The sequence below is a fragment of the Leptosomus discolor genome, chromosome 1 (genome assembly GCF_034619465.1).
Source record: "Leptosomus discolor isolate bLepDis1 chromosome 1, bLepDis1.hap2, whole genome shotgun sequence".
NCBI lineage: Eukaryota > Metazoa > Chordata > Aves > Leptosomiformes > Leptosomidae > Leptosomus > Leptosomus discolor.
The window spans coordinates 158,366,621-158,388,066 of record NC_141391.1 but is presented as its reverse complement, the minus strand read 5'-3'; the positions used below and the strand labels follow the sequence as shown (position 1 = coordinate 158,388,066).

The window sequence follows — 21,446 nt, the reverse complement described above, 5'->3', positions numbered from 1 at the left end:
AAAAAATCCACTGGGATTTAGATGCAAAGAGCAGGCACTTACCATAATGGCAAAGCAGGCCAATGCTGATGTTTGGAGTTCTTTTACAACTCAAACTGCCATTTTTTAAAAATTATTTTTCTTCTTTTAAAAGAGGGCAGCAACATGAGTTATCTGAAGACTGTGAAATTTCTTCAAAAGTGATAACATCTTACCATTTTACAGCCCATATTTTTGTCTGCATATTCTGTTTAATTGGCAGGATTCTTCCTCAACTCTTCAGAAATGTTTTCTTAAATGGGATTCTAGTTTTGAGAATCTCCATTTTTGTCTTGAGCCATGCTGGAACAATAAAAGCTACAGCTGACAAGCATGGAGTAACTGATCTGCACATCAGTAACTCTGGATTTTTGGAGAAACTGAGGCATCTGAAAGCAGTGGTCACTCCTCAAAAACACAAATATAATGAAACACTCACAGATCAAGCAAGAGCCTGCTTACTTTGAACACATTAGCTTTGTTCAACTAGAGCATCCGAATTAATGTCCGAATGCCGAAGTTATCCAACCCAATCAAGACAGCGGTAAAACAGTAACAGAAACACGGCTTTGTATATGAAGGACCAGTAGCTTAAAATGCATCCCTTCCAACTCCCCCAAGCACAGGGACAGAGCTGAGAGGGGATTGACCTGCCTGGAGCACTCTGTGGTCCCCCAGTTTCACTTGCAGAGCTGTCCATGAACTGGAACGAATGCAGATGCCACAAACGAGGGCTGCTCGTAAGCAAGCCCATCTCAGCCAGCGGCTGCACTGGCCCTCCAAAGTGGCCGAAGCACCAGGGGTGCTTCTCTGAGCCACCAGGGGCTGTGGTAGCCTGGCTGACCCTGCCAGCAGCCCCCGGCCCTGCGGCGCCCCGAGGGGCACAGCACAGGGCTCTCCCGCAGCTGGAGGCCCTCGAGCCCCTCGAGCCCAGGCTGGAGGATGCGATCTGCCCCTCATTTCCATCACACCCACAGCCAGGAAAGATCTCCCTCAGCTGCATCCCCCTTCCAGCCACCCTACTGCCCATGGGACGGGGCCAAGAGCGGGGCTGCGGGAAGCCATTCCAGCCTCTGCTGCCCACAGCTGGGGAGGAGGTGAACGGGAGTCCCCACAGGCGAGGCCGCCGCGACGCCGGCCAGCCCCGAGGAGTTAATGGCGGCAGGAAACCACCCCCCCCCGCCTGCCGCGCTCCCTCCTGCCGCCGGCCCTCTCCGTGACTCGCTTCCTCCGGCCGACGGGAACTGGGAGGAGTGAGCGGCCCCGGGCTGCCGCCCTCAGCCCGCCAGCGGAGCCAGCCAGCAGTCGTGCCCCGCTGCCCGCGGAGAGCCGCGGCCGCCCCCGCGGGGAGGGACGCCGCCGAGCCCCGCCGCCGGGGCGTGCCAGCGGGCGTCCGCCGCCACCGCGCACCCAGCTCCCTGCGCCCAGCCGCGCCGCAGCGCCAACATGCCCGCCGTCGATAAACTCCTCCTGGAAGAAGCTTTGCAGGACAGCCCGCAGGTAGCGGCCCGCTGCCAGGGGAGAAGCTGGAGCGGGGGGAGCAGCGGCGCCGCGGCCAGTGCCGGGGGAGAGCCCGGCCGCCGGCGTGACGCACCGGAGCTGGCGGTGCCGGTGGGCAGCCCGCTGGGTCCGGCCGGGGCGGTGGGGGGGTTTGACACCTCGGGAGGGCCGGGGAGCAGCCGTCCCGCGGCGGAGAGAGGGGTGTCGGCGGGCGGTGCGGGAGGGCAGGGCGGCGGGGCAGCGGGGCGGGCTCCCGACGGGCGGAGAAGTGGGTCAGGGTGAGTTCGGCTGTCGGAGTCGTCGGGGAGCAGGAATGCCGTGGAGCAGGTAAACGCTACCCCTGTGGCGTCGGGGGGAAGGCTTTGGTCTCCTGCTGGGTATCTGTGAGGGGAAAACAGGCCTTGTCTGCTCCTGGGGGCCTCCGGGGAAGGGGGCTGCACCCCAGCGCGGAGGGGCAGGGTGTGAGGAGGCCTGGGCACAGTGCCCTTTCTCCTCACCTCTCTCAGAGAAACCCCTGCTTTGGCTTTTTTCCTCACGTTGCCTTGTCTTGGTGTGCCCTCGCTGGCCGTAAGGGTTGCCCCGAAGAGATGAGGTGTGTTGGGGAAGGAAAGGTGGGCATGGCTCGGTGCCCTGCCTTCCCCCGAGGTCTCTGAGGGAAAGGGAGACTTTTGCTCTGTGAGTCACCTGGCCCCGGCGACAAAAGTGGGCTGAAGGAATGTCACCGTCAGCATGCCTGCTCCTCGTGCTGAGGGGTCCCAAGAGCGGTGGTTCGGATACAGGGGCTTCCCGTGAGGATAGATGAGGCGAAGTGGGTCCCACCAAAGATGACCTCCTTCTGAAGCAGTCCAAGAAACGAGGACAAGCAGTTGCCGCCCTTTCCTTCCCAGCTGCAGGCAGGGGAGGACATTTCTCCCCTCACCCCAGTGCTGCACCCAGCCCAGTGTGCTGCCCTGTGCCCCAGTGCCGGGAGCCATGACATGATGCAGCTGCAGAAGTGACCTCTGAGGACCATGGAAGCCTCATAGTGAAGAACATGCCATGTTGTGATGTTTTCAGAGGGCAGAGAGGTGTGAGGCTTTGAGAGCTGGGAAAGGAGGATGGAAGGAGGGAAGTTTGGGTGGAAGAGAAAAGTGCGAGGAAGGGGAAAGTGGAAGTTTCAGAGGGGTGGGGAAGGTGCACTTTAGGACAAAGCATGGTGCAGGCAGATATACGAAAGTTATCGATGAAACAGGGAAAGAAGGGGGGGCAGGGTGGATCAGCGTGGATCCTGCTCCCAAGTAGCTCTGTGTTGTAATCCTAACTCATCTGATGGATCAGGAGGAGGAGTGAATACGTAAGCTGTGGGGCAGATTGCTGAAAGGTGTTATAGAGTCTGTCATGACACATTTTCAAAGGAAAGATTAGACATGCATCTGTCAGGACTTAATGAGTCTTGGGGCTCATCTTCATCACCTCTTCTTATCCTTTTTTTTCTGTGGTTCCATGAGATCCCATCCTAGTAAGAACTATTTTCATCATCTGTTTGATATGGTGTAGGTGGAGTCTCCATCCTTGGAGGTTTTCAAAACTTGAGTGGAAAAAATGTTGAGTAACCTGATGTAATGTCAGTCATCCACGCTTTGAGCAGGGGTTTGGACAAGGTGACCTGCGGAGTTCCTTGCCAGCCTGAACTGTTCTGTGTTCCACAGTTTACCAAAATGTGATAGGTTCATTATGAGCAGTTAACGTTTTTTAGTGTTAACCTCCCCGCTGCATTCTGGAGCTGAAGAACTTGACACACAGGATAAGTGAACTCATCTACCTCTTCAGTCAACACTTCCTTCAATGATTAAAAATGTAACACTGACTGAAAGCAGCTGAACAATGCACTGAATTGGGTTTGGAGGTCTTCATCTTTCTTCTGACGTGAACTGAAGGCTGTTAACATCTCCTTTGCAATTACTGGAAATACCAGGCTGTGCATAAACACAAGTATTTGCAGGATGTTTTGGCTTGATTTGGTCATTACTTCTTGTTCAAGTCCTGCAACTTTAGGAGGGAGGGGCATTGTTTAATTTTTATAATGGCCCAGTGTTGCTAAGATCTATTTTTTCATGTGAGGAAATGAGTGGGGTCTTTCGGTCTTTTATATTTTTATTACTTTTTTTCCTTGGGGAGAGCTTTAGACTCACAGCGCAACAGAGTCCCTATGTGAGCTGGGTGCTACAGTATCAAAGCAAAATGCGGTCTCTGTCCCGCAGAACTTACAGCATAGTAGCTTATGGGATCATTTACTTCTGCGTAAAGTGACCTGATTCTCATCTGCCTTGTGCAGTCACAGCACTGCAAAGGGATGGTGAAATGAGGATATAACATCTCTTTGTATAAACTGTGTGAAGTATGTAAATTACGTACAAGACAGAAGAGAATTAGGCTAAAGTTATTTCTTCTTCAGTTTTCTGAAAGTTGTTTTCTCTCTCCCCAACAATATAGTACTTTTGTCTTGATTTGTCTCCAAGCACTGGCTGAAAAAGGCCATAAGAAGTGTCTTAATTTTGAAGTGTTGGGCCACAAACTAGGAGAGAAATTTACGTAAGCAATCATGCTAAAACCAAGGGAAATACTTACATGAAAGTAGAAATTTTTTCCTATGTTTCCAGGAGCCAAGATAATGGTGCTATTAATGAGGCCTCCTAAATGTTAGCTTCATACTTGGATTCCTGCTTTATTAGCATTAGCTGCTATTCCAGAATTTGTCAAAACAGAAACAACGAAAATATACACATGCTGGTATTTTGTTGCAGTGATTTAAAATGGTGTTCTTAAATATAAAAGTTTCCAAGAATAACTTCCAAACTGCTTGAATCATTTATTGTTTTTATTATTTTTGAACAATATGCTAATAACTGAGGCCAAGACTTTCACAAATTATTTCCCAGAGCTGTTCTACCTCAGCCCATATTTAGACATCTGAAAAACTGAACCTGCAAAAACTCAGTAAGATTTAGGAATGCAGCTGATACTCCTGTGCTTGGAAACCTTTTCCAGCATGCAGAAATGTGTGATTTGTAGCCTGCTTCAGTCAATTTCTTTATAACTTTTTAGTCTCGGCTTGAGATTTGTCTTGATAAACATTGTGTCGAGTTTTATCATTTTTGCCTTCCCTAGATTTATTTTTTAGCCGTCTTCATACCCTGTGCATTTCATGTGCTGTCCTAACGCAAAACAAGGAAGATGAGCACTCTATGGATGCAAGATAGTTTGTTGACATTAGTTTTGCTTGTCTTAATGCATCATTGAAGATAAAACATTTAAAACCAGATATTTTTGAAGTGCAATATGTTTTCAATTACTGGAATAATAGCTTAGTGTGGAAAACTCTCAAAGCCATGCTACTGTCCTTGTAGGGAAGTTCTGCACAAAGGTCCTTTGTGAGTTTGGGTTCTTGGTATCCGTTTCATTGACTTGGCCTTCTCTCCGTTCTTTGGGTTTTATGTTCTCTTTATTTGAAAACAGTGCTTTGTATTGAGTATCTCCTTACATGCTAAGATCTCAAACTAGCTTCCCAAACGTATTTTCTGCCAGTGTCTCTAAGGTAGGAAGTATTGTAGCAGCTTAGCATGTTAGCAGTCTGAAATGTTGAGATCTTTAGAGTGACTCAAGGTATGGAAATACTCCCCTGCAATGTCTAGAACAGAACCCAAGGACTGACTCCCAAGTCATGTACTTTAACTGCTGAGCAAGCCTGATTTCTGGCTTAGATACTTTTCGGCAGAGGTGAAATGATAGTTAATCTTAGGCCAGGGTTCTTGAAAAATGCTGATTTAGAGTTTTTCAAGACAAACAAAGTCGGGGCAGAGAGTTTTGCAGATAAGAATAAATGCCTTGGGGAAGTACGTGTGCCTTCTGTTAAAGTAGTGGAGCTATTACTATTTTAAATCTTTGAAATAAGTTTCCCAGATTCGAACCTGGATACTTCAAGTACATTAGAGATTTCTGTAACAGGAGGATAGATAAAGCATGCAATTGCTCTGTTAGAGGACTGAAGTGGTTATGAAGGTACTGGAATTCATGCATGCCCCTCATGTAAGCAGATGAAACTAGTTAATGTCATATAAGTTAGCTGTGCAGATGGGAAGACATTACCAGTTAGCATCAAATAGATTGGATTTACCAAAGTTAAGACTAAGGATGGATCATGACTTTGTTAAAGAGACAGCCTTCCCTCTTTCGTTATTGTCGTGATCTAGCAAATTCTGGAGCTCGGCATTATTCTGAGATATCTTTGTTTCCCATCTCAGAAGCTGTGTCAGCAACATAATTCTTTGTTCCTGGTGATTCCACCAAAACAAACCAAGGGAATTCATGTCTTTAAAATAACACAAGTCATTATGCTCTTTTTCCCCCTGTTTGCTGACAAGGATGAGCTAGCAGAATGGAGAAGGTACGGGTATCTCTGAGTGGGTGTGTACTTCTGTGCCTGTTGTTGTAGATGAACACTCAGTTGTTTGGTCCGATTACATCAGCTAGCTTTGGCAGTGGCCCTTTAAGAGTTGCTCAAGACAGTTGAGAGTGAATAAATACTCTGTAAATTATCTCATGGAAAGGGGCGCTTTTAATGCAGTCTGACATTAAAGAAGTAAAGCGAGCAAGCAGTGGTGTTTGACCCAGAGTCCTTACCATGGTTTGGATTACTGTAGTCAGCAGGCAGATATTCAGGATTTTTTACATTCCTGACTACGTTGGAAGTAATGTCTGTTAGTTAGGGGAGGAGACTGGGAGTCAGGATTTGGCCATGGTATTTTGTCACTTTGCTTCCTTATGCCTCAGTTTACCAATCCGTAATAGAAGGACTAATTTCTGCATGTTTTGAGATTCTGAATAAACAGAGTAATGCAAGGATAAAGGCTTATTATTTCTGATTGATTTGTATTTTTTGCTATCATCTATTTACAGATTTTTATGATTCTTTTTTTATATTTTCACTCGGCATTAAAACAATTTTTTTTTTTTCTTTTATTGAAGACTCGGTCTTTGCTCAGTGTATTTGAAGAAGATGCAGGAACCCTTACTGAATATACAAACCAGTTGCTTCAGGCAATGCAACGAGTCTATGGTGCTCAGGTAATTTTTCATTTGTGTTTCTTTCGTTCGATGTGGAGTAGAAGATAAATTGCTATTATGATGCTGTTATTTACATGAAAGTTGCCAGCTACCTGCACCTCTTGTGGTTTAAGAGGAGTTGTGGGTGTTTTCCATCTGATATCTCAGCCCCTTCCTGCCTTGATGTTCAGAAAAGTCATATGCATGAAAAAAAAACCCTTAAACTTGCTTTGTCTGTCTCCAAACAATTAACAAAGGAAAAATTGTGGTATGTCCTTACCTTATGGTACATTGGAAGGCCAGCCTTGACAAAATTGCTTGCCTAGACATAGGCACAATACAGAGATAGGTATTCACACTGACTTCAGGCATCTAACTTAGATGCTGTGACTCACCGTTTGGAAGGAGCTGTCTATGTCCATTGATTACAGAGAGAGTGTACACTTTGAGTCATACCGAAGCTGAGTGCCAAAAGTAGTCAGTGTGAAAAGTATGGAAGCAGGAGCAGGAAAAAGATAACACTTTGTAACATACTTACATGACCTATATGACTAAATCCCTTTGAAAGTAAAACTTGTAAGGTAAACCACATCCAGTGCTTTGAAAATATTGTAAATCTGAGTGAATTTCAGAGAAGCTAGGATTCCCATGTGCATAAGACTAGATATTTCAAAACACCTTATCTAGATCTTTAAAGAAATACACAGTAACTCATGGAACTTTTGCAACTCTTTATGTAGGTTAGATACCTGAATTCCTTAGAAACAACAGCATTTCTGTTCTTAAACCATTAAATCAGAGGACACAGAGATGAGGAGGATGGGGGTATTTTGAATTTACAGGAAGACTGAGCACCTGATTCTTATGTTATCAGGAATCAGTTCAGCTATAAAACTACTGCAAGTGTATGTCCGTTTGGTGGGATTGCTTTTTTGAGTGACTGATAGTATGACTTGGAAGAGCCATCTGCTCAGCGTATAGCTACCTACACCTGGAAGATCCAGCTTTGGAAAGCTTCAAAGTCTTCATGTCCTGGATCCTGTGCAAATGCAGAGCAATCAGAGGCTTACAGCACAGCTTAGCTACTTAGAAAACAATACAGTGTATAGCCAGGGCCTGGAGAGGTGACATGAAATCAGCACTGAAAGTCAGTTGTCAGCATTTTGGTAGAGTCACTGTGCTTTAAGAGTAGCAAGAGTGTAGGCACATTGGATGGTAGAAATCTGAGACCAAAGAGCAGGTAGGATTGAAATGGATGAAAGAAGGAAATCAGAGGATAAATATGGTTTGATTATGAAGTGCACAGCTTGTGGACTTTCCCTGCTGATGCCTTTTTAGGGTGGCACTTTAGGAAGTGGCTATTCTGGCCTGTGATTCATGAAAAAATGCTTTGTCTGCTTTTGCTTGCCTCTTCCATCTCAGTTTTTGGCCTTCTCTGTTTCTGTTGCCCCACAGTTATGACATTTCCTCTTTCTTCTCACTGTCTCAGCATTTTTATGTATTTACCCATCTGTACTTTGCAGTAGTACTGAGCCTACTTCATTTTCCCAGCACTTCTTGGCCGCTTCTTCCTGCACATTTCCTGCTTTAGTTTGATCTAACTATTCAGTCACTTGTGAATATTGGATGTGCTCCTTGAAATACCTCATCAGAATTTTATGCCATTTTGAGATGGGAGGCACACAGCAATTGTTTAAAGTCAAGCTTTGTAAGGATGTGGAGGAGGGCACCCCACACTACCATTGACTTAGGAAAATTCAGCTTTAGTGGCCAGACTTTACCAAGGACACTGGCTGAACATTTAGTGTTCTTGGTGTTGCTGCTTCTGCTATTTAATTCCTTGGGAGTCACTCATGTGTTGTGACTTCAGTTTGGGTTTGTGTTCTCAGAATCCAGTAGTGGCAAAAAAAATAACGTTGCAGTAACAAGAAAGTATGAGTAGATCATATTAATTATGTAAGTGGAAAAGAAAACTGAAACTTTTTGTGGTTTTTTTTTTTTCCTATATGTGCTTTAAAAGGTCTTGATATTTTTGCATGATACCTAAAAGAATACACTAAAATTGGGGCAAAGTTCTGGTATTTTAAAAAATAATGGAACTATTTAATTCAGCCGTATATGGTGGTTAATTCCCGAGAGAATAGTGGTGTTGGATAGGCTGGCATGGATTTCTGACTAATTGTACAGAGCTTTGCAAATATGAATATATCTTTTCCAGGAGCTGTTACTGAATATTTCAAAGGAAGGCACACTTTCTGACTGAATTCACCCTCAATTTTTGAGAGACACATACCTTCTTAGAAAATTTTATGACTGCCATTGCTGTAGAAAGAGAAGTGTAATGCCGAATTGCCCACTAAAGGAACAGTTAAGAAAAATCTATGTGTAATATTTTTTTGCTGCCTAATCACAACTTCAGAGAAAATCAACTTTTGATAATACATTGTTAGGAGACACATTGTCTGGCCCTCAGTAGTGGCATGTTAGGAAGTGCTACCAACCCTTTTCATTTTGAGAGGGAACGAGGTTTGGTAGAAGGAGTGTAAAAGTTGAGAGCATTGAGAAGCCAGGTTCTGAATTTGCCGTTTTATTTTCCTGACTTAAATTTTGTCTTTGCAAAGTCATTGTCATCTCCTGCTCTGATTTCCTTATCTGTAAAACAGGAGTTACAGTTACTGACCTACTTTGAAGGAATGACCATAAAAATGGGTGGAATCAGTCATGGCAGTCAGACAAAACAGCAGTGGGTTGTACCAGCATTGGAAAATTGTGGTTTATGCCCCCTCAAAACAGTTATGACAGTTTAAAACAAAGTTACTCTTGTTTTCTTCCTATCTACATTCTGAACTTTAAAATTTCCCAGATGTCTCAACCATATTTTCAAGATTTTCTGGAGTAGTTTGCTAGAAGTTTGGTGTTTCTTGTGATGAAAACTCAGATTTTCATGTAATTCAAACCACTGTAGCTTGTGATCAATAACAATAGTTGATGGTTGTGAATGGATGCAGTGCAAAGTCGCAGGGGAGTAGCAATTAGTACCAACTGCATGCTGTTAATTATCCATGTGGATATATGTGTATATTTGTCCCAAAACACTCCTTTGTGTGCAGAGCAGCAGTAAGCTTGTAAATTGACAGCTCAAGCTGCTCTAAACACTTGGATCAGTGCATTTGAAAAGAATGTGAGAAAGAGAAATATGTGCCCAGAGCTTTTTAAAACACTGGAAAGTAGGAATCTTTTTGAACCTTCCATTCCCCCTGCATGTGTGTGTGTGTGTCCCATTTTTTAAGCTACAGATTTCTGCTAGGTGCTGGGGACTTAACTTTTCAGACTTACATGTATTCAAGCAGGACTTCACTTTGCATGGCTTTAACTTTTCTAATGACAGTAGGGCAGTTGTTGGGGTGGGCTTCAGTGAATGATGTAGATGGACCTTTGAAATGACTTGAAACTGCTTTTGTTCCAAGAGTGGAAGGAGAGATCTGAGCATCCTCTCTCAGGGTGGAGGCGTTGCAGGGTGTAGCAGTGGATACCTGCCTAGGCATCTGGAGCCACTTGATGTGGAAGGGCCGATAACACTGGGCTGCAGCTGAGTGATGTACTGCTAGCAGATTGCCTTTGGGTGCAAGGCCCTCAGTGCGTGACAAGCCCCTGGTTGCTGTGCAGGATCGGGACAGTGCTCTCCCCTCTTTGGGCGCCCATGCCGGATGGTCAAACATTGGAACAGGCTGCCCAGGGAAGTGGTGAAGTCACCATCCCTGGAGAAAACATGTAGATGTGGCACTTTGGGACATGGTGTAGTGGGTGTGGGGATGTTGGGTTGACAGTTGGACTTGATGATCTTGGAGGTCTTTTCCAACCTTAATGACTCTGTGATTCTATGTGATGGAGTGGTGACTCTATTTCACACACGGAGTTCTTTAGGGAAAAAGAGACTGTGATGCTACAGGGCAGATGCAGCGTATGATGCTGTGATTAAGGAGAAGTCACAGGAACCAAATGTATGAGCCATGCTCAAGGAGTGAGGTTTGGTTGATCCGGCAAGCCCACGTGTGTAAATATAGTGAAGCATTTTTATATTTCTTCATCAAATAAACCACATCCGTGTGAGTACATTCTGTACTTCCTGCTGTAGTTCTCCAGTCTGTGCTGTGGTATCCTGAAGTACTTACCATGTTAGTGGTCTTACAGAGGAAATCTTCCTTACAGAGTTTATTCTTGTATTTCTTCCTCCTTGAAAGCAAGCCCTGGTGGTGCATCTGGCACTACTGCTGTCTGATTTTTGTGAATGTTGTATTCATCATTCTGGACATTTTATTACCTGAGCAACATGTGATGCAGCAAGGCAGGGAGTGTTAGAAAACTTAATTTACTTAAGCTGCATGCTGAGGCTCTTGCAGTGTCGTATGAGCGAAGTGTGCCCAGTTTACATTCCTGACTTCCTACTGCCATAGTAAATTATTTTCAGACCTTTACTGTCATCTCCAGTTCATCATACTGTAGAAAGGGCTCACCTGGGATCTTCACTTGAAACAAAATGCCATTTAGAAACTCAGGAGACTGTTGTGTGTCTACTGACTATTAGAAGGAATAAACAGTTAAGCAGATTAGAGGAACGTAAGATGCAGTATTTTGTCATTGGAAAGAGGTTTCATGTCATTATTCCTGACAAATCTGTCTAGATACTAAAAGGAGTGATGACAGAAGAGGAATAAAAAGAAACTCATGTTGCTTTTATCAATATATACAGAGGGAGAACAGCATGGAAATTGTGAAGTGTAATTCTGTTCAGCATCTGCGTCTCTTGAGCCGTTGTCTTGTGATTCCAGAGTCACATGAGCAAAGCAGCAACAGCCTCTGGGGCTCACTGCCTTTTTATGTCCAGACTCTTAAGGAAACTCTTTGACAATTATGGAATAACCTTGGGTTATACATATCACATTACATGGATATCAGGACACCTTCTATCTGTCCAGGACTATTTTAGGTAGTGCTTTATACCAGTGGTACTTCTCTCCCCAGATTCATGACACCTCATGTCTACGTTTAACAGTGCTGCTTCTTTCATCTTCCTGTGTATTGACTTCACTAGGCTATAACTCAGGTGTCATGCTCTTTAGGGTATGCATAGATTTTCATATTTATTACGTTGCATAGCTAACCCCAAGTGTTTGGGATTCTTAAATTAGTTCTTGCTAAACTAACAAGTAAGCACTGATAAAGTTTTAATTGCTTTTTTTTGTTTGTATTGCCTTTTCAAAAGATGAGACTTTTTTTCCCAAAAACTTTTTGAAACAATGAAGTTTAAGTTAGTGTTTTGTAAACTTTCAGTTCCACATAGAGAAGCTTCAATAGAGTATTAGGTGGGACAAACGTTTGCAATAACTTGTCAGAAGTCAGTTGTCAGCACTGACTTCTGTGAAATACCATATATTTTGTTGTTCCATATTCATTATAAGTTTGCATCGTATACCTCTGCGCTTCCTGAGGCATATTTACCGTCTGCTGCTAACAGGTCAGCAGAGCATTATCACATGAGAACTAATGTATTTACAAAGCCATGGGAGTTGTTTTTAATACTGCCTAAGAAGTTGGAGTTGTCACCATGCCTGGAAGCAAATTAACATTGCACTAAGCAGAATCTGGAGATTTGAGTACTACAAGGAGGCATAACTGACTGCTTGATACCTGTTTGCATACAGTCCTTTCTTTTAATGCTGCAATGATATTTTCCCTACTAAGTAAAATAATCTAACGAAAATTACTGTATTTGCAAGATCCAGTACTGGTTAATTTTGCCTTAATTTAGAATACTTGGATTTCTGTTCAGGATTTTGTTGGGTTTCTGCCTAACACATCATCTCATCAATAGCACTCCAGAAATGCATGATGAGTTCTGAAGCGTCAGAGTAATGTGGAAGAGATGTGAGCAGGCAGTCAGGGTTGTATAGTAGCTTTTCTTTTGCTGTGGTGTACTGGATTTCAGTCACTTCAGGATGAAAGAAGTGAATGTTGCTGTATTCCATGGGAAAATGTCTTGGAAATAGATTAAAACCTGTTAAAAGTAATTTGCCTGGATTTAGTGGATCTGTCAGTTGAAGCAATGCAAATAACTTTTAAGTCTTGAGACTGATTAGTACCGGGGGAGGGGGGGTAGAAGGCTGATTAGGAAGAAATAGGAGGAGGATTAAACCAAACTTTCCCAGATTAGTGTGCTTAGCAATGCAGTATTACCACTAGGTCAGCAGAGCACTTTGCCTGCTTCCTGTTCCTTATGCAATGTGGCCATGTTTCAATTTGTTAGCTTAATTTGATTTGTTTACAAGTGTTTGGGGGGGGTGGTGTGTGTTTGGTTGTTGGGTTTTTTGTTTGTGCGTTGTTTTTTTTTTCCTAGTGTTATAATGAATGATTTTGCACCTCTAATGGGAACAAAGTCTGGCAGATGCTGGGAGAGAGGATGAAGGACCCAGGATTAACTCTTCCACCTGGGCAGTGACTGAGTAACAAGTTTGTCTGTGGTGTTCTGACACAAAGAACCGAGCCTATAAATGAAAAATGTGACCTGCTGGCATCAATGGGATATCAGTGATGTGTGGAACTGTTGTCCCAAAATCCCGAAGTAAATTTTATGTTGGGCCCTTCCATCAATTTGTGCTGTATCTGGTGTAACATGCCATGAATGTCTGCTTCGGGTCTGTATGTGACTGTTGTCATCTGATCATATACTTGATATGATGTTGTTAACTTAAAATCCTTTGAGACCCTCAGGGTTTATGTATTCCCCCATTATCCTGTCACATACTGGAAATTGCCCCTGGGGAGTGGTGATCACTGGAAGATGCTTCTTCCACACACCTCTCTGCATTGCCCATCCTCAAGCTGTCCCACACAGTTAAGTAATGATGCTCTTTGTTACTCTTTGGCTATTGGGTGAGGAAGTTGAGGATCTGGTAGCCTTCAAAAACCAAACTGGTAGAAGCTTTGAGGATGGCTAAGACAAAGTGATAGGATGCCTTTGGTGTCAGCACATTATTCTGAGGCCTCCTTTAGTGTTAGCAAATTTGAGCCAGAAGCATTTATTTTCCAAATTCAGAACAGACCACACAGTCGCAGACTTCGCAGGAACCAGTGAACTGAAACAAAAAGAGAAAAAAAAGAGGCATGTTTCTAACACTCAGTTTATTTCAAAAGGTTTCTATCACCCTGACCCAGCTGTACCACTGGCAGATGGCATCACAGTTGCTGTGTGAGGACTTAGTCTTCTTGCAGTTCTTACTCAGCTCTATCTTTGAGGTTGTGTTTATCAAAAAGATCCTAGGTCTGAGAACTTCTGCTTCTTTTTGTAATCTTAAATTAATCTTTGGACACATGCATACAGACAGACAAACCCTTTTAATGTCGTCAGTCCGCATAGAAGGAGTCTCGTCCTTCTGGTCATCAAGTCATGGCTTGCTAGCTTCCACTTTGAAGGTGGCAAAGTCTCAGGTGTTCTTACATCCTGAGTGCAGATAGTTAAGGCTCATTCCTAAGCTTCCCTGAGCTCTTAGCAACGTTTCTTGATTTATTATAAGGTACAACATCGTTTTCCATCCACTGGCTTGGGAAATACTTAAATGCCGAGTGTTTGCATAAAGCCTTTTCATATTAAAAACTACACAGTCTGCATAACCAACCTGCAAATCTTACATGAATCCTTGGCATTATTATTTAATGAAAGTGTAATGCTCATTACTAATTGGTCTTGATGCAAGAAACAAGACTAATCCATCACTGTGAGGTGAGAATAGTCATGGGGTGCACATGATCTGAGTTTGGACCCAGATTAACTCAGTTCTGAGCCCTTGTTTTGTACCTCAGGAGGCCTCCGCTCTCCCATCTCCACCACCTGTAAGTATTATCACCGTAGTGTTTTAAATTGGTCAGGATTAGCTCACTCATCTTTTCCTGCCATGCACTCCCCTACAGCTGCTGTGGCTATGTATCTTGGTTCTTTCAGAGCATCTGGGCGCACTTAAGGCTCTGGCTGAGTGTTTGGGCCTTGCTGTCCATATTAACCCTCCTTCCTGGCGTGCCAGGGTGGTGCAGAAGCACCAGGCTGTAATGCAGTATGTCAGAGGTGGTGGCATCAAGCCAAAGCAAAGGATGTTTCGGAATTTCTGGCCTAGATAGTTGACAGTGCCATGCTCTGCTTGCTGAGGATGACAAGGGACAATAAGAGAGCACACAAACTCTGTCCCAGTTTTAATGGTTTTCTGTACCAGCTGCAGCATAAAGGGTGCTATTAAAGCAGTTCAGAGATTGCTCTGAGTTTTGCAAACTCTCTATGGCCTTATGTGTTTGGAGAGAGGAATAGATTATGATAAGATTTAAAATTAAATTGAAAGTTACTAGTTTTCTGCATTACTGAGGAAGAGAAGGATCTGACAGGGATTAAGACAGATCCTAGTTTCCCCCTTCCCCTTTTCCTTTTATTCCAGTTTTAAGTCATTGTTAACAAATCAGGGACAGAAGAGTTGATATACTGATGTTAGGAAAACAGTGATTAAAGATTGACATATCCAATGCTTGTCTTTTTTTTTTTTTTTTTTCTTTTTTTCTTTTTTTTTCCTCCAGCTGCCAAGCAAAATTATATGCCCTCCCTAAAAATCTTGCTTTGTTTAAGCACATCTTGAGGATGTGTGTACTTTCGTTGGCCAGTTTAGCCATGAGAATACAGAACTACATGGTGTTTTATACTCCTGTATCAACTTAAAACACTGTAATTACATCAGTACATTCCCTGGGCATGAATGCATTACATGAAGGCACATCTACTGGTTCTCTTTATTGCTGTAGATTTTGGGAAAAGGTGATTAAGCAATGTGAAACATTCTTATGCTGGTATGACAGCTTACATGTTTAAGATTGTTCTAGTTTTGTTATTTTAGGGGGTGGGGGGAAACCCAAACCCCAAATTAAACACCAAATCCTACCTCTATTCAAAGTAGTTAAACTGAAACTGTGTGTTGATTAGGTCTGAAGCATACCTGTTATTGCTGCTTGTCTATGCAGGTATTTTGGGACTAGTGTTTACATACAACTGAATGTTTGTGTAAGTAGTTTAGATTCAGGCAAGAAGCTGACAACAAAGTAGTAGCAAGAGCTGAGCTAAAGACCTTCCATTATTTCTAATAATATGTCACTTTTGTTTCTAGAATGAGATGTGTCTTGCCACACAGCAGCTTTCGAAGCAGCTCCTTGCCTATGAAAAGCAGGTATGTTCAAAGTATGACCTTGATTTCTTTTCAGCCTCAGCACTTGTGAAGAAGTCTGTGTAAATAGTGTGGTTTCCAGAAGTGCTTCAGGCACTTGCTTTACTTGGTTTCATGTGAGGCTGTTGTAAAATTCCCCAGGATGTTCAAGGGAGTTAGGTCGTTTCTGAGAATCTTAAAAAAAAAAAAAAAAAAAGTGCAAAATGTGAGTTAATAAATAAATTTATGAAGATGCGAACTCGTTTGTTCCTATTGTATGACTGTGACTTTACAATGAGTATAATAAGCATTAGTTTATATGTTATCCAAAATCCATTCATTTAAAACAAGAGGAACAGGGTAAAAGAATCTGTATTAATGAGTTACTGGTTTTCCATTTAGCTTTATTGTTTGCTGCATTTTGTAGGAGTATGCATTACCTTTGTAGTACAACACGTGTTGTATTTTATACTCACCTTTACTGATTTACAGACCAAATGTGTGTTTCTATTTTCAGCATTTTGCCTTGGGTAAAGGAGATGAAGAAGTGATATCCACCCTTCATTACTTTTCCAAAGTTGTGGATGAGGTAATTTGAATTGCCAAGATTCTGTTTTTACAATGTAGAATATATGTGGGTTTTTTTCTTTTGGTCTTTGTCCTTTTGATTCCGAGCCTTTCTGCTGAAAGCTAGATTGTGCCTGGGTTTTATAGAATCATTTAATTGGGGATAAAGAAGTATAATATCACCCTTTCATAATGGTTAGAGCTGTTTCTGTGGCTTTGTCCCACATGCTGTCCTCAGAGCAAAGCTGAACTTCCTAAATAGGGGAATTAGAAAAGAGACTGAAACAGGATGTGTCATCTAGGCTGGAGCCATTTTTTATTTAATCCCATTTAAAAAGGACATTTACATTTTTTAGCTTTGAACACTGCAGTTTGAGCCAAAACTTGCCAGGGATGGATGCGGGGCAGCTGTGTGAATTAGTGAAGTTGCAGTTGAGTTGCTGTGAGAACATGCAGAATCCAGAGGTGTCTCGGGGAGGCTGCAGAAATGGCTGCTGAAGGCAGGTTAGGCGCTACAGCTGTGTGTGCTGAACACTTCTGCTCCCTGTAGGTTGCTGCTAAGTACTGGGAGTCTTTCTAAATGCTTTTGTTAGACCTGCCCATATAACATTTCAATAGCATCTTAGTATCTAGGCCCTTATTGCTTAAGTATCATTTGTCACATCACTGTTCCTGTTGTGAGCAGGGCTGTGCCGGCAGAAAAGTGTTGTTCATCTTGTTAGTCTACTTTCAACTTCGTTAAGAAGGCAAAAGGCTGTATTGAGGTCTGCTGTTTGGCAGAGGAGAGGAGATAGAGTTGTGGGGCAAAAAATAAGTTAAAAATTTTAGAGCCCATGGATAACTCTTAACAATACAGTGAGAGGAATCCCAAAGGTTAAGTTTTCCCTTGGGCTTCTCCTGCTGCATGGGTGCTCTCAGGGGATATGTGAAAGGAGCAATTCTTGTCACAAGTCTTGTACTTGTGTGTGAACTACGAATAAGTCAAAACAAGAACTTTCTCCTTCTTGGGTACAAAAGAACCATTCCGTTTGGGAGCAGAAAGCTGAGAGCCTCTCTGTTCAGTGCGTCGGTCACATTTTCCCTCACAAGAACCTGCTCCATTCCTCAGCGTCCTTTTCTGTATGTTAGCCACCCGCTGTACCTGTTTCTTAGTTGGCTGCTCTACAGGCATTGAATTGCCCTTGTTTAGTTCTGTGTTGTCTAGTGGGAAATACTGACTTCATCACCTGCATAACCCCACCTAGAGACCTCCAGTATGCTGTGAGCAAGCAGGCAGAATATCATGTCAGCCTGTCGCACACTCCTGGCTCATAGTACCAGGTGCTCTAACAGTGTGATCGATAGTTGTCCTGCCTGAACCCCTCTAATACTCTTAGCATGCCACTGCTGACACAAGAGCCTTGCCTTTATCCTAAACAGCGTCACACGAGTGCTTTAAAATGTGTCTTGATGTGCTGAATTTTAGAGAAACTCTTACAAAGACAGGAACAGGAAACTGCTCTGAAGGTAAAAATATTTGAATGGGACCTTTCCTTGTGGTTGCCCCCTGTTGTGATTGTGTCCTGGGTAACCCTCATGAATGCAAAGAGATTCAAGTCATGGTAGTGGGACTGTAACTGTGTGGTGCAGAGACTAACAAAAACTGGTTAATAAAGGCTAATTATGGATTAAATCCTGTTGGGTTAAGCATTAGAATTAATGGTCAAATGAACTGCCCTAATAATATGGTACGTGGGAACTGAAAGGTTCTTGAATCCTTGGAAAACACCAGGCAGGAATTAAGCATTTAGGGGAAAATCCTCATCTGTCTCAGAAATCTTGAGAAATGTATTTTAATTACTGAAGTACATTGAAGTACATTATATCCTTTTTCTTTTTTTTTTTTGTCTGCTTAGTGCTTTTATTTTTATTTTGTTTATTTACAGTTTCTTAGAGAATTCTGCTATTCTCTGTTTCAGCTCAATATTCTTCATTCTGAACTGGCAAAACAGCTTGCAGATACAATGGTTCTCCCAATAATACAATTTCGGGAAAAGGATCTCACAGGTAAATTTTAAGTTTTAATTTTCCTCATGTGTTCCTTCTTGCTTATTTTGTAATAAACTGAGACATAATGCCACGTAATAATTTGTTCTTTGGTGATTCACAGAAAAGTTTTGTGTTTTTTTTTTTTCTGCTATAGAATTTCATTGACAGGTGCGTGCGTTTACTCAGACATAAACAGTGCAAGTTCACCACATAACATTTTATGCACCATATGGTGCAAGTTTGAAAATACACAGCTTTGTTCTTTGCTGGGTCGCTCTGCTTTTACACTAGTGTAATTTCACTGAAGTCATTGGTGTTATAATCGCCTAAAGAAGGGAAGTTTAGCAGTGAATCTGGCTTGCAAATGGTACTTACCTCACCTCAGAAGTTTGGGTTTGTTTGAAAAGCGCAAGCAAAAATGTTTTTTGAACTTCACAGTATGGTATATTCCCTCCCTTTTAAGAATCAGTCTTCTTTAAATCCTTGCCATCCAAGGGTAGTTGCAAATAACGTGATTGCACGAACTTGGAAATTTATTGCTTAATTACTTAGGCAGCAAAGCAATAATGCAAACATTTGGTGTAATTTCAAAAGAAGCAAGTTCATATTCAAGGTCAAGGACACTAACCTACTCATGCAACAGAAACATGAGTTTTTACTGCAGCGTTTTCTTCTTTTTTTTTTTTAAAAAAGCCCACTTCTCATCTCACTAATCTCTGTCCTGTTTATGCACTTTTGAAAGACATCATTTTGATGGGAGGCAGAACTACAGCAAAATGACAACTAGTTTAGGTTCCTTATATCATAGCATCTTGCTTGAAATTGTGAAGACATCAAGGTGTCTATATTAATGAATGGTAACATTGGTAATGGTAATGAATTGGATAGTAACATCTTGGTTCTGTAACCACTTTCCCACCTCTTTAATGTGGCTTCACTGATAACAGTGATTCTGCTCCCATATTTACGGATTCTGTCCCCTGGTTCATAAAAGAAGATGTAAAAAGTAAATGCAAGTGAAGCGTGCAACCAAAGCCTCAGCTGCTTCATGGCAAACATGAAGTTTCTTCAGCTTCCCTGGATGTCAGAATCTTTTTTGTTCTAGCCACCCATCCATCGCAACCGCCATTGTTCTCTGACACAGTCTGTAGAACAGCATTTTAGTAGAGGCCAGGCCATATTGACATTTCATCATAGGATTAAACAAGGAAGCCTAACTGTGTTCTTGTTTTTACTTTTGATCTTGTCATGTGTATGTACTGAGTACTGTAGCAACCTCGAGGTACAAGTTAGTCACACCTGGGAAGAATTTCTGTCTTTCTGCGCTAGAGTCACGAGGAAGTGTTCTGGGGAGGAAAAGGTAGCATGAAGCTGATTAATGTGTAGGTTGTTACGGATAAACAGAGACCATGATGACATTGTACAATTTCCCCTTATTCTTTTCACAGTTGTGTGATGTCTGTTCTGGTGAATGTGCTTTCTGTGTAGCTTTTTGAGAAGGGTTTTGCCAGTTGCAGTGTCCATTGATATGGACACTGAGAGTAGCTTGTGCCCAACAGTGGTGAAGTCACCTGTTTACTTTCTTCTCCTTCTACCTGCATCAGAAACTCATGGCCAGTGTTTGTTCTGTAAGCATCACAGCCAGCAGTCAGGTGTGTTGGACACATATTTCTTTTCACAGAGAAACTTAGCAAACAATGTTCCACACTGATGAAAATTCATGTCCAGGAAAGGGGCTTAGTTCGTATCTCTGGGACTTAAGATTTCTCAGTATCACCTAAGATTGTCAGGAACTTGTTCAGAACTGCTGATCTTTTAGGAGAGTGGTGGGCCTTTTGTCATAACAAGCATCCTGAAATGATGCTTCTTTGGGTAAATTACACAGGCAGATAAGGAATCTTTTTCATAGTGATAACTTGCTCAATCAGGTAAACTCACTTGACTCATAATTTGCTGCCTGCCTATTAATTTATCCAGCAGCTGATCTGGTTTATCATTTTCAACACAGGCACAAACTATGCACCTCTGCTTTGAAAGGATTGGAGTGACTTAGGCATTAAATGTGCCATAAATGCTCTCACTTGAACAGTGTTTACAGCTGGTTTTACTTTGAACGTTTGATTTCTCTTTTCCAGAAGTAAGCACGTTGAAGGATCTTTTTGGCCTTGCTAGCAATGGTATGTTTCCCTGTTTTGTTTGTTTCTAATGGTGTGCACCTGTTATATCACAGAAGACATTTTTAATCTACGCACACACACATCACATTTCTAAAAAACCAATATTCCTTGTCTACAGAACATGACGTGTCCATGGCAAAGTATAGCAGGTTACCGAAAAGGAAAGAAAATGAAAAGGTAACTAACGTGAAAGGGAAAAGGAAAAGTTGTCATCAGCTGTTCTGTCTGCATCATTGTTCACTTACGAACTTCAGAGAGTTCATCCGTTAAATTCACAGTAGCTCAAGAGTACTTGCAATTTTGTTTCCAAGCAGACACAAAGCTTTTAAACATCAGTTCAGCAGTTACACCTGTTTTCTCGAAGTTAGGCAAGTGATCAAGTATTGTGCTGAACTAGAGCCCTTCAGATCTAGGGGAGCTCTTCAGACAGAGACAATCCAAGCGGTTATAAATAGATTTGTGTAGGCCTGCTGTTGTACAGCTAATATGATGATGCTGTATCACTGGCTGCAATTCATTGTGAACTGTCATGAAGCCTTGTGTCTGCTGTTCGTAAAGCATTACATTTTTTTGTGCCTACCTTCCTGCTAAATTTCTTTGTATGGATTGTCGTTCCACTTAGAGTACACATAACTCTGTTGGTGGTATTGTTTTACATTTCTTTGTTGCTCACTGTTCCAAAACATATCTCTGTATGCCAAAAAGGTGAGATTGGCCCTATCCTAAGAGTGCATCCGTTCTACGGGATGGTCCTTTAAAGGAGATGCATTACAGAACAGAATGTGATGCAGCTCATTGTGAATTATTCATCTCTGAATTCTGCTCTTGGAGGCTTGTGTTGTGA

General features: G+C 42.4%; 1 protein-coding gene across 1 annotated transcript in view; it reads left to right on the top strand.

Annotated features, from left to right (window-relative positions):
* Positions 1-1,464: 1,464 nt before the first annotated feature.
* Positions 1,465-21,446, top strand: part of APPL2 (adaptor protein, phosphotyrosine interacting with PH domain and leucine zipper 2) — a 36,959-nt gene continuing 16,977 nt past the window's right edge. Inside the window, exons 1-7 of the mRNA XM_086468382.1 lie at positions 1,465-1,518; positions 6,523-6,621; positions 15,795-15,854; positions 16,348-16,419; positions 18,356-18,443; positions 20,561-20,602; positions 20,721-20,779. Coding sequence (XP_086324508.1) covers positions 1,465-1,518; positions 6,523-6,621; positions 15,795-15,854; positions 16,348-16,419; positions 18,356-18,443; positions 20,561-20,602; positions 20,721-20,779 — 474 coding nt within the window. The remainder of the gene's footprint in view (positions 1,519-6,522; positions 6,622-15,794; positions 15,855-16,347; positions 16,420-18,355; positions 18,444-20,560; positions 20,603-20,720; positions 20,780-21,446) is intronic.